Consider the following 13,388-nt stretch of genomic DNA (forward strand, 5'->3'; position numbering starts at 1 on the left):
GTTTTAAACAAGTCTTACTATAATAAGGGTTAAAAGTCTAACTAACACCAAGGGGCTGAAGTATATAAAATTGAATATCGAATATAAAATAGCTTTAAGATATAATAAAAAAATAAAAAATACAAATAGGTTAACATAGTTAATATCGGCAAGGTGTCATTATGTAGATAAAATGTTAAAATCAGTGTAAGCCCTTGGCCTTGTTTAACAGGCCAGCAGCAGATGGGAAAAAACTGTTTTTATGGCGTGAGGTTTTGGTCCTGATGGACCGAAGCCTTCTGCCGGAGGGGAGTAGCTGAAACAGAGAGTGTCCAGGGTGGGAAGAATCGGCCATAATCTTCCTCGCTCGCCTCATGGTCCTTGTCGTGTGCAGGTCCTCGAGGGTTGGTAGATTGCAGGCAATCACCTTCTCAGCAGTGTGGATGATACGCTGCAGTCTGCTCTTGTCCTTGGCAGTGGCAGCAGCGTACCAGACGGTTATGGAGGAGGTGAGGATGGATTCAATGATCGCTGTATAGAATTGCACCATCATTGTCTTTGGCAGGTTGAATTTCTTCAGCTGCCGTAGAAAGTACATCCTCTGTGCAGTCTGCTTAACAGCGGATGTCAAACAAGCCACTGTGTCACTCACAACGCACATTGCATGTTGGTGTCACGGTCAAAATTGTGGCAATTCCAGTAACACTATCCAGAAACTCCACAAGGGAGATGACACGTCAATGATCGCCCCCTACCGACAGACTCATGCCACGTGCAGGCCGGTGCAGGGCCACCTTGTGCCACACAGGGGCAGCTGCCACTAGGGGGCGCCCTTCCATTGTTTGAGATGAGGTTCGATACGAAACACCGAGTTGCTGAGGCAATTAGGCAAGCGACTTATGAGTGCAAATATGTTGTTTATAACGTAGTGAATGCTTGGGAGCTTAATTGTCTCTCGCTCCTGCTCACAGATTTACCCAGCCCACAGCTCCACAGATACCAGCCGCTCCTCCTGGGCAGGTGAGGTTACGTACGGTGCGAAATAAGTTCCAGATACACACAGAGACTCACACAGAGACCAATAGATTATCACGGTTGGCTAGGTATGGTGCGAAAGAAGTTATGTACACACACACAGAGACCCATGGATTAACACGGTTGGCTACGTACGGTGCGAAAGTTACAGATAAACAAGTTTGAGTCGTGGGCCGTGGAAGTTGACCGGGCGCGTGTTGCTACTGTCGTTGAATACGGTTGGATAGACGCTGATAGAGAGACACACACAGACAAGACAGGCGGACAGACACAGACAAGAAGAACACAGAGACGACAGAGAGACACAGGCAGAAAGAAACACAGAGGCAAACAGATGACACAGACGGACAGAGACAAAGAGATGTTGAATCGAACACACTGAACTTGCTCCATTGAAAGCGATTCCTCGATCTTCGCAATGCCCGGAAGTCATTCTTATTTTTATTGATTTAATTGCGTGTGGTGTGTACATGCAGGCAATGTGGGATATCGATGTACACAGATATGAACAAGATCAGCAGACAAGACGTCTTTAATTTAATCGGTCTCTCCACAAAACAAAGGAATGTTGAACACAAAATATAAATCCCACGGCCTTCGTGCGAGTCCATAATTACTGCAGCATTGCTTCAGTGCAAGCCAACTGTGGACCGGTTTTGGTGGACAATGTCTCAACAGCAGTGGGGCTTGCTTCAAGCCATGGTTGTGAACATCCAGACGTTAATCAGCAAGGAGCACTTCTAGTCCGAGCTCGACAAAATGTACGTCAACACGTAAGACAAAATTATAATTCGTGTTGTAGAGAATGTATCTCCTCTACGTGTAACTTTAAGGTGGTATGCCTTGTAACTGATGAATGATCCGAGTGTGCTTCCTATGTCAAAGACAATGAGTTGCTCCAGATGCTTCCTGAAACACAAAAATAGCCTTTGACCTGTATCACAAGAACAACGGGTCTCACCTGAGTTATCTATACAGGTTACTTCCAAACACACACACACTTTGTCCTAACATCACTTATTCAATGTTTGACCCTTATAAAAAATAAAGTGATGCATGTACACACAATATCAGACAAGTGTTCATTCTAAATTATTGACAGGAATTTTAACAAAATTTAATTACTGCAGTGAAATATACTGCATCAGATAACATCTGATTAAGAAACTATTTTTAAAAAAATATGCAGCGTCTGCTTAACAGTGGATGTAAAACATACTATTGTAGTGTCATTCAAAACGAGTAGGCCATTGCAAGCTGGCGAATTCTAAACATTAGCGACAAATTACAAGACTGAGATGAAACATCAATCATCGCCCCCTACTGACAGCCTCTTGTTCACATAATCTTTGGTTCTTTCAGTAAAGTCACGTAGGTAGAAAAAATAATAGATCACGACGTTTCGATCGTAACACAAGCGGTCATCCTCAGGCGGAAAAAATAATAAATGCAGGCCGGTGCAGGGCCACTACCCTGTGCCACACAGGGGCAGCTGCTACTTGGGGATGCTCTTCGAGTGTTTCAGACGAGATCCGAAACTCCGAGTTGCCGAGGCAATTAAGCAAGCACCGAATGAATGCAATTATTATGACAACATAGTGAATGCTTGGGGGATTCTTGGCTCTCGCTCCGGTCAGAGATCTCCCCAACCCACGGGCCCACAAAGACTGGCCGCTCGCTCTTACTCTGCAGGTTGAACCTAGGAATTGAGTGTTCAACTTCACATTCTTTTCATTAAAGGCCTGTGACAAAGGTGCATCTATTGTAGCGACCGTCTCAAGCTTACACATCTACCGGGTCTCCATTTGACTTTGTATTGTCTAGGAGCAAGTCCACCCACACCTCCACTTCCATGAATTGCTGGGAGTTGCCTCGCTCTGCCTCAGTCAGAATTCACCTCTGGCTTCACGTTGCCTCCATCAATGTGAAGGTCCGACTTTGGAGTTGAATCATCTTCACATTTCACCATCACCTCTTCCCTCTTCACCATCACCTCTTCATATTTCACCTTGATACCTTTAAAAGTGTCCAAGCTGGGATTTTCTTCCGGTTCGTGTTTCATGAGGGATGGGCTTATTGTGGCACTTGACTTTCACAAGCTGATTTCAGACTCCACTCCTTGCAGATCTTCTGATGCTTCTGTGTTCTCTGGTGTACTTGAAGATTTTCTGAATGTGCAAACGCCTTCCTGCAGAGTGGACCTCAAGGGTTTCTCTCCTGTGTGTATTCTCTGGTGTGTTACAAGAGATGACTGTGCAAACGCCTTCCCACACACACTGCACTTGAAGGGTTTCTCTCCCGTGTGTGTTCTCTGGTGGACTTTAAGATGTGGTGACTGTGAAAACGCCTTCCCGCACAGAGTGCACTTGAAGGGTTTCCCTCCCGTGTGTGTTCTCTCGTGTGCTTGAAGATGTGATGACTGTGCAAACATCATCCCGCACAAAAAGTACCTGAAGGGTTTCTCTCCCGTGTGTGTTCTCTTGTGTTTTTTAAGAACAGATGACAGTGAAAATGCCTTCCCACACACAGTGCACTTGAATGGTTTCTCTCCTGTGTGTGTTCTCTGATGTTTTTTAAGAACAGTTGACTGTGAAAATGCCTTCCCACACACAGTGCACCTGAAGGGTTTCTCTCCCATGTGTGTACTCTGGTGTCTTTGCAGACTTAATGAATGTGCAAACGCCTTCCCACACACAGTGCACCTGAAGGGTTTCTCTCCCGTGTGTGTTCTCTGGTGTCTTTGCAGACTTAATGAATGTGCAAACGCCTTCCCACACACACTGCACTTGAAGGGTTTCTCTCCCGTGTGTGTTCTCTGGTGCTTTTTAACAACAGATGACTGTGAAAATGCCTTCCCACACACACTGCACTTGAAGGGTTTCTCTCCCGTGTGTGTTCTCCGGTGTCTTTGCAGATTTGATGACTGTGAAAATGCCTTCCCACACACAGTGCACTTGAAGGGTTTCTCTCCTGTGTGAGTTCTCTGGTGCTGTGTCAAATTTCCAGTCCGATTCGTGCTGTATGCACGCTGGTCGCATTGTTGACTTGTAGTACCGAGCTGTGCTGAGTGCATTTGCTCCATCAGATCAATTCTGCGGAGGAAGCGTCAGAGGAAGCGTCAGCTGCAGACAGAAAAAAATAATATCCACACCATCTACACGTCAGTATCGAGGCACAGAGGAATGCATATATAGTCACATGTGACTTACACGTCTATATTAATATATTTATGATGTAGTAAAAACGTTTCCCAAATTAATCACAGGGCTGTTATGGCACACAATGAGAGGGCAAATGGTTATAAACATGCCTGGAAGCCCTCGTATCTTCAAAATGAATGTTAATCCAAAACTCCGAGTACACAATTTCAGCTGTCTGGCTACAAAAGGAATATTTACGAACGCTAAATTCAGCTGACATAGCAAAGGGTGTTGAAAACAATACTATTTGTGTTATGCAGAAATGCATAAATGAAAATTTTCACCTACGTGACTTTACCCAATAGAACCAAAGAGTATGGATCCTAGCAGTCACGAAAGCTTTAAATCTAGAATTGATAACCTCTATGGGGAGGGCTTTCACCTATCTGTTAGAGCTTTTAACAGACAACGGGACAAGAAGTCACAGCTCATCGAGACGCTGACCTTCCTCAAAAGATGCCGTGATCACAAGGTAATACCCATCGCTTTCACACTCACTTCTGCTGCTGTATCTTCTCCGAATTCTAAACAGATTCTGCTTAAGGCCAGCCTATCTTTAATCTCAGAGAGGATAAGGCTACTCCGATTTGAACTCGATACTTTAGACAGGACTCTCCTACAAGCTCATTTAATGTTAACACAAAAAATGTCACCTTCTGATTGGAATCACGTAGACAACATGACTGCTTCTTCTGCTGAGTCACTGTCAGTCAAATGTAAAGCTAACCTGATTTCTAAATTCAACCACCTATCAAAGAAGAACCCAGTTCCACATATAACAAAACTAGATGTTAACAAAATCGTCATTAATCAGAGTAGCACCCCGATTTCGGACAATCTGAAAACAGTACTGGCTAGGGGACTAAATTTTGATGTCACCCCAAAACACATATCAATAGATGATATCATCTCTCACGTCGATGTAGCCCTCAAAGGCGTAGGACACATCCAAGCAGACATTGCGAGAGCTGAAATAGCCACTATTCTTAAGAATGCTAAGAAACCCATTAGTAACATCAGCAAAAATGAACGCTCTGAACTCGCGAATTTAAAAAACAGAAGTGATAGTCATCCTCTCAGCCGATAAAGGCAACGCTACTGTTATTATGGATAAAGATTCATACAACAAAATCCAGAATCTGCTCAACGATGGAAGTTACTCAAAAATAAAAAAATGACCCTACTAATAGCCTAGCGATAAAAACCAACAAGATCATCACAAGTTCGACCTCCCTAATCGACCCAACTAAACGTCCCTCCCTAAAACCTTCTGCTGCAAGACCCCCTAGATTCTATGGTCTTCCCAAGATTCATAAAGACACCCCACTTAGACCCATCGTATCCACGATCAACTCCCCTACCTATAGACTAGCCCGTTTTCAGTCAGATACCTTGTTGCCTTTCACTGGCAAGACCGCCTCAGCAGTACTTAACTCAGCCCAATTGGTCTCTATGGTCAAAGACGTTGTACTGTCCCCTGACGATATCCTTGTCAGCTTCGATGTGGTCTCTTTGTTCACCAAGGTCCCAGTACCTGATACCATTGAAATAATTGAAAATTTGGTCCATGGACTAGACCCCGACACACCTGCAATGGTTAGGCACTGCCTCAACAATACCTACTTTACTTGGAATGGCTCCTTCTACAAACAAAATGAGGGTACCCCCATGGGATCCCCCTTATCACCAGTGATAGCCAATATTTTCATGGAGAAATTTGAATCAGACGCCATCCAGACTTCCACCCTCAGACCTTCCCTGTGGAAGAGATATGTGGGTGACACTTTCGTCATTTGGCCACATGGCCTCCCAGCTCTGAACCATTTCCTACACCACATAAATTCCAGACATCCCGCCATCAAATTCACCATGGAAGTGGAGAAAGATGGCAAGCTACCATTCTTAGATGTTCTGTTTGAGAGGAGACCTGATGGCTCATTGGGGCATTCTGTCTACAGGAAACCCACCCACACAGACTCCTACTTGAAACCTGATTCCCACCACCACCCAGCCCAAAAGAATTCTCATCAAAACTTTATACCATAGGGCTCATTGCATTTCGGACCAACACCACCTGACCAGTGAATTAAAACATGTACACCTGGCCCTCAAAAGGAATGGTTACTCTGACCGTACCATCCGCCAAGCTGTTTCTCCCTCCATACAGAAACAACCACTTGATACTCCGGTCAAAACCATCACACTTCCATATATAGCAGGCGTTACTAAAAAGATTTCCAAAATTCTAAACAAACACAAGATCCAGGTCCGGTTCAATACAGTACACAAAATTCGTGATCTGATCCCATCCGTGAAGTATGTCATTCCTGACTTACAGTACCCCGGGGTTTACAAATTGAGTTGTCCCTGCGGTGACTGCTATATCGGGGAGACAATGCGACATGTCTCTGACCGAATTCGCAAGCACAAATCAGATTTGAAACACGGCAAAACGAATTCTTCTGCCGTTGCTGATCACTGTTACAACGCTGTGGGGGATCACGATATAATTTTCTCCGATACCAAGGTTCTTTGCAAACCCACGGGCTTTTATCAGAGATTTGTTCATGAAGCAATTCAGATCTACAAACACAGACACAATTTCAACCGAGAAGATGGTTTCAAATTAAGCAACCATTGGAAAAATGTTCTAAATCGAATTAAACATTAAACTAATTTCAATGGTACGGTATATTTTTTCAAGTAGTGGTACCCGAAACTTTCGCAGCTCTTATAAATTCCCTTTTCACACCATCAATAGGTAAACTGCCCCTCCCCCCCTCCCCCCCGCGCCAAACGGCAAGTCCACTGGCACGTATACCACCTCTTTCCTAAAATCGGCCAATCAAATGCTAATTTTTATGCAAATTTCTTTGTCAGAACACCTTGTTTGCTCGCACACAGTTTAAAGGTCCGCTGTCTGAGCGTGGTTGTGTTTCGCTAAATTCTCCTGTTTGATTGATACTAGGTGCCTCGGTGAATGTATATGCTCTGACTTTAACATAGCTATTTCTGTGACCAGTTACAAGCTAATCACTCAGCTATTTCAATTCTATGCTAATTCCTTTGTCAAGGGGTACCTCTGCGGATGTGTATACTTTAACTTAGCTAGTTCAATGAGTCATTTCAATGCTAAATTATATGCTAATTCCTTTGTCAAGGCACTTTGTTTTCTTCTCACACAGCTTAAAGGTCGTGATCTAAGCGTGGCTTCTCTCACTCCAGCGCTGTCCTCCGGACAGTCTCGTCCCTTCACCTGATGAAGGCCGCTTGTGTTGTGGCCGAAACGTCGTGATTTTTTGTTATTTTATTTTCACCTACGTGACTTAACCCAATAGAACCAAAGAGTATGCATAAATTAACGTTCAATCGCAACTTAGAGGTGTGAATCCAGGCTCAGATGTCCTTAAATGCTGGGATGAACAGTTCCGACTTCAGCTGCATGTGTGTGCTGTGTTCACCTCCTGTTTCCATTCTTATAAAGAGTTCCAGAGGAAAACAAAAGTAAACTACTGTTATGATATAACCTCCGTGTTCAACAGAGTTAATAGACGTTACTGCAAACACAAACTGTACACTGTCACTGGGTAAACAGGCGGTGGCGTGTCGAGAATCACGCCTGGCCACCTTCATCTGCTTGGCATGAATGCTTCCTCACTCCACCAAGTAATTAATTGAGGATCAACGAACATAGCCGAGGCTAACTGGAGTTTGCGTGTCTCTCTCCGTGGTGAGATGTTAACTACCTCACCTGGCGTACAGGAAGTCGTGGGTTCGATCCCGACCCTGACGCCTGCTGTATATTTGGAGTTTGCGCGTCTCTCCGTCTATCGTCTTTGACCGATAGACATTGACACACGTATTCTTGTTTCTTTCGGTAAAGTTACGTAGATAGAAAATAACAATAACAGATAATACAATTACATTAAATAAAGACCACTTGTGTTGCGATCAAAACGACGTGAGTTTTTTTTGCTTTATTTACATTTATTTATTTTATTGTTATTTTCATTATGTTCTTTTTATTTAATTTTCTATCTACGTGACTTTACCGAAAGAACCAAGAATATTAATTCCTGCAGTCACCAAAGTTTTAAGTCAAAACATTCACACACGTTGACAAAGCAGCTCAAGCGGGCTTGGCATGGTGAAAAAAGAAAATAAAAACTGCGTGAATATTGACAATAAAACAAAGTTACAAAGTGGCGAGCCGGGTGAAGACAAATTCAACTTAAGCGAGATAATTAAAGTAAACGCAATCAGGCGAGGGCAGGAGGCAAGGCCCCGCGTGGCTAGGCCCCGCGTTGTAAAGTTCCAACCTGGACATCGATTCCCATGCTCGCTGCTACTCAACTGACATCCCTACGAGAGAGAGCGAGGCTCTACCTTGGTAAACAACAACAACCACCACCACAACAACCACCACCACAACAACCACGACCACCAACACGATAATAATTTCTCACCTCGAATTTCAGTGCAAGAGCGAAGCGATCGCTTCCTGTTACCTCGTGACGTCACGCGGCAGCAGCAGGTGACATGACGTCACGTCCGAGGTACAAGACACTCCCCTCCCACGAGCGGCTACGTAACTGAATAAAATTATGTTAATGAGCCCGGGCCTAATGTCGAGGGATGGGGGCGTGGGTGCTGAACCCGTCCCAATCAACTCGCGACGGCTTTCACGAACTCATTATGTTAATGAGCCGCCAGTCACTGAGCGTAGCTTTGCTCAAATAAGGATTGTACCGGAACAGATATCGGCAGTGACCAAGCAGAGGTGACGTCACGCTCAAGGGCGCGGTGGACGGGGTGGGGTGAATACCTTGGTGACATGACGTCACTAGCGAGGCACACCTCCCCCTGGCGTTTCACAGCGATGAGGTCACGCTGAGTGGTGACGTCACAGAGCAGGAATGGAGTTTAAGTTGATTTAGATTCATTTTCCTTTGCTCCATCTCTTAAACAGAGACCCCTTGCGTGCGTGAGCTCAGCAACTACAACGTGGACATTACTGTGTGTACACACTGTTTCTGTGTGTACACACTGTTTCTGTGTGTACACTATGTATACACTGTGTGTGTACACTGTGTATACACTGTCTACACTGTGTGTGTGTACACTGTGTGTGTACACTGTGTGTGTACACTGTGTGTGTGTACACACTGTGTGTGCCTGAGTCTCTGTGTGTGTGCCTGTGTGTGACGCCTGATGATGATTGCTTGTGTTGCAGTCGAAACGTCGTGAGAATTTAATTGTTTTATATTTTTGTTATTTTATTGTTTCCCTTCTACGTGACTTTACCGAAAGAACAAGAATAAATATCAGCTCTATGTTTTCAAGTAAATACATTTTGGGTAGTGAATAAATTATAGTCTAAATAAGCTACACATTACGAATTGTAGGCAACCATAGTTATAATCAAAGACATTTTTAAACAATCACGTTGTCCCTGTAGTCGCCGTTAGAGACACAAAATCTGCTTGAAAACAGTTCATCAACATATATGAATACATTGATTCGAATAAGCAGAGTTAATTTCCTATTCATGGCATGCCGGCTATGTGTCAGTTTTCGATATCAACATCACCTTATAAAAGAATAACATTTAAAATATAAGCACACAACTTTATCCGTGATGACCGCTGCACTTTGTCGTTTTCCTGCAGGGGGCGGTGTAAACCTACACCCGCCCCCTGCATGCGAACGACGGAGGCGCAGGGACAGACGTTCCATTACGTTGGAATCGATCTGCAGACGGCCAGCAGCTCCGTGTCGCCTTATCTCGATCCCGCGATCCCAAACAGGTGAAAGTCCGCATCGAACCGAACCCCCGGCAAGGCCATCTACTTAACAACGAAAATTCACACAAAATGTCCTTCTCAACGAAGCCTTCCAGATGTATAATGAACTTTTAATGAAGAAATAATGTAAATCAAAACACAACACGATTCAAAGATGTTTCATTTTAAAACTTCAAAACGGAGCACGGGGCGCTGGCGTGAATGCGTCCTTCGTGTGCCGTAAATGTTGTGACTTTCCTGGCCGAAGGCCCTAAAATGCTTGGACCCTCATTGGTGCACAGCGTCTCAACAACAGAAGTGGGGCTTGCTTCAACCAATAGATACGAACATCCAGACGTGAATCACTAAGGTGCATTTCTAGTCCCAGTTAGACAAAATCTACGTCAACACGTAACACAAAACTATAATTCGTGTTGTAGAGAATGTACCTCCTCCTATACGTGTAACTTTTAAGTGGTATGCCTTGTAACTGATGAATGATCCGAGGGTGCTCCCTATTTCAAAGACGATGAGTTGCTCCAGACGCTTCGTGAAACACAAAAGTACCCTTTAACCTGTATCACATGGAACGTGTCTCACCCGAGATATCTATACAGGTTACTTCCAAACACACACACACACACTTTGTCCTAACATCACTTAATCAATCTAGATTTGAACACTTAATCAATGTTTGACCCTCATAGACAAAATGTTACATGTACACGCACAATCAGACAAGTATTCATTCTTAATTATTGACAGGCATATTAACAAAATTGATTTACTGCAGTGAAATATCCTGCATCAGGTTACATCGTATTAACAAGAAGCTATTTTAAAAATACGCACGGTCTGCTTAACAGTGGATGTAAAAAATACTATTGTGTCATTCAAAACTTGTAGGCCATTGCATGCTGGCGAATTCTAAACATTAGCGACAAATTACAAAACTGAGATGAAACATCAATCATCGCCCCCTACTGACAGCCTCTTGTTCACATACTCTTTGGTTCTTTTAGTAAAGTCACGTAGGTAGACAAAATAATAATAGATCACGACGTTTCGATCGTAACACAAGCGGTCGTCGTCAGGCGGAAAAAATAATAAATGCAGGCCGGTGCAGGGCCACCACCCTGTGCCACACAGGGGCCGCTGCTACTTGGGGATGCTCTTCGAGTGTTTCAGACGAGATACGAAACTCCGAGTTGCTGAGGCGATTAAGTGAGCACCGTGTAAAAGCAATTATTGTAACATAGTGAATGCTTGGGGGCTTCTTGGCTATCGCTCCTGGTCAGAGATCTCCCCAATCCACAGGTCCACAAAGACTGGCCGCTCGCTCTTACTCTGCAGGTTGAACCTAGGAGCTGAGTGTTCAACTTCACATTCTTGTCATTAAAGGCCTGTGACAAAGGTGCATCTATTGTAGCGACATCGTCTCTGGCTTACACATCTACCGGGTCTCCACTTGACTTTGTATTGTCTAGGAGCACGTCCACCCACACCTCCACTTCCACAAACTGCTGGGAGTTGCCTCACTCTGATTCACAGTCAGAATTCTCCTCCTGCTTTACGATGTGAAGGTCCCATTTTGGAGTTGAATCGTCATCTTCACATTTTACCTTCACTTCTTCGCTCATCACTTCTTCATATTTCACCTTCACCTCTTCATATTTCACCTTTATACCTTTAAAAGTGTCCAAGCTGGGATTTTCGTCCGGTTCTTGTTTCATGATGGGCTCATTGCGGCACTTTGACTTTCACAAGCTGATTTCAGACGCCGACTCCGCTCCTTGTGATGCTTTTGTGTTCTCTGGTGTCTTCGAAGATTTGATGAATCTGCAAACGGCTTCCTGCACAGAGCACACTTGAAGGGTTTCTCTCCTGTGTGTGTTCTCTGGTGTTTTACAAGATCAGATGACTGTGCAAATGCCTTCACGCACACACTGCACTTGAAAGGTTTCTCTCCCGTGTGTGTTCTCTGGTGTTTTTTAAGAGCAAATGACTGTGAAAATGTCTTCCGACACACACTGCACCTGAAGGGTTTCTCTCCTGTGTGTGTTCTCTGGTGTCTTTTAAGAGTAGATGAATCTGAAAATGTCTTCCCACACACACTGCACTTGAAGGGTTTCTCTCCTGTGTGTGTTCTCTGGTGTGTTTTAAGAGCGGATGACCATGAAAATGTCTTCCCACACACACTGCACCTGAAGGGTTTCTCTCCCGTGTGTGTTCTCTGGTGTGTTCTAAGAGTAGATGAATCTGAAAATGTCTTCCCACACACACTGCACCTGAAGGGTTTCTCTCCGGTGTGTGTTCTCTGGTGTGTTTTAAGAGCAAATGAACCTGAAAATTTCTTCCCACACACAGTGCACTTGAAGGGTTTCTCTCCCGTGTGTGTTCTCTGGTGTGTTCTAAGAGTAGATGAATCTGAAAATGTCTTCCCACACACACTGCACCTGAAGGGTTTCTCTCCCGTGTGTGTTCTCTGGTGTGTTTTAAGAGCAAATGAACCTGAAAATTTCTTCCCACACACAGTGCACTTGAAGGGTTTCTCTCCCGTGTGTGTTCTCTAGTGTGTTTTAAGAGTAGATGAATCTGAAAATGTCTTCCCACACACACTGCACTTGAAGGGTTTCTCTCCTGTGTGACTTCTCTGGTGCTGTGTCAAATTTCCAGTCCGATCCGTGCTGTATGCACGCTGGTCACATTGTTGACTTGTCGTACCGAGATGCTGTGCTGAGGGCCTTTGCTCCATCAGACCAGCGTCAGCTGCAGACAGAAAATAAGAATATCCACACCATCTACACGTCAGTATCGAGCCATGGAGGAATGAATATATACAGTCACATGTGACTTACACGTCTATATTCATTCATGTATTCATCACTAGCTGTACTACCCGGCTTCGCCCGGGACTTGGATCTACCACGTCCGGCCGCCTATATCTCCCCAGTGGCGATGTTCACACCACAACAGTTACTCGTTTGAGGCTGAGTCGACCTAGGGGAGGCCCAGAAGCGGTTCAAATAATCATCACCGGTGGTGGCCGTGAGCGGGAATCGAACTCGGGTCACCGGGTTCGTTGCGCAGCGTAGCGCTAACCGCTACACTACAATGCGTTACGCTTACACACACACACACACAGACACACACAGACACACACACACAGACACACACACACAGACACACACACAGACACACACACACAGATACACACACACAGACACACATACACACACGCAAACACACAGACAACGCTAACCGCTACACTACAATGCGTAACTCTTCCACATGCGAGGGTCACGTGACAGATTTGACGTCACAGCTCACTTGCCGTCCAAAAAATCTATACATTATTGAGCTCCCTTCCCCCCATGAAAACACAAAAGGG

At 44.5% G+C, this 13,388-nt stretch overlaps 1 protein-coding gene and 1 pseudogene across 1 annotated transcript; both read right to left on the reverse strand.

Annotated features, from left to right (window-relative positions):
- Positions 1–1,442: 1,442 nt before the first annotated feature.
- On the reverse strand, positions 1,443–8,755 carry LOC142910206 (uncharacterized). The gene is made up of 2 exons (XM_076059896.1): positions 8,681–8,755; positions 1,443–4,106 (listed from the first exon to the last, which is right to left on the reverse strand). The coding sequence occupies exon 2, from the start codon at positions 4,094–4,096 to the stop codon at positions 3,107–3,109; it is 990 nt and encodes a 329-aa protein (XP_075916011.1). The 5' UTR covers positions 4,097–4,106; positions 8,681–8,755; the 3' UTR covers positions 1,443–3,106.
- Positions 8,756–11,374: 2,619 nt separating this feature from the next.
- LOC142910254 (uncharacterized) lies at positions 11,375–12,752 on the reverse strand (annotated as a pseudogene).
- Positions 12,753–13,388: the final 636 nt, after the last annotated feature.

Source organism: Petromyzon marinus, unplaced genomic scaffold, assembly GCF_048934315.1.
Source record: "Petromyzon marinus isolate PM22_M1 ecotype Great Lakes invasive population unplaced genomic scaffold, UKy_Petmar_22M1.pri1.0 PM_G_Scaffold_14, whole genome shotgun sequence".
Taxonomy (NCBI): Eukaryota; Metazoa; Chordata; class Hyperoartia; order Petromyzontiformes; family Petromyzontidae; genus Petromyzon; species Petromyzon marinus.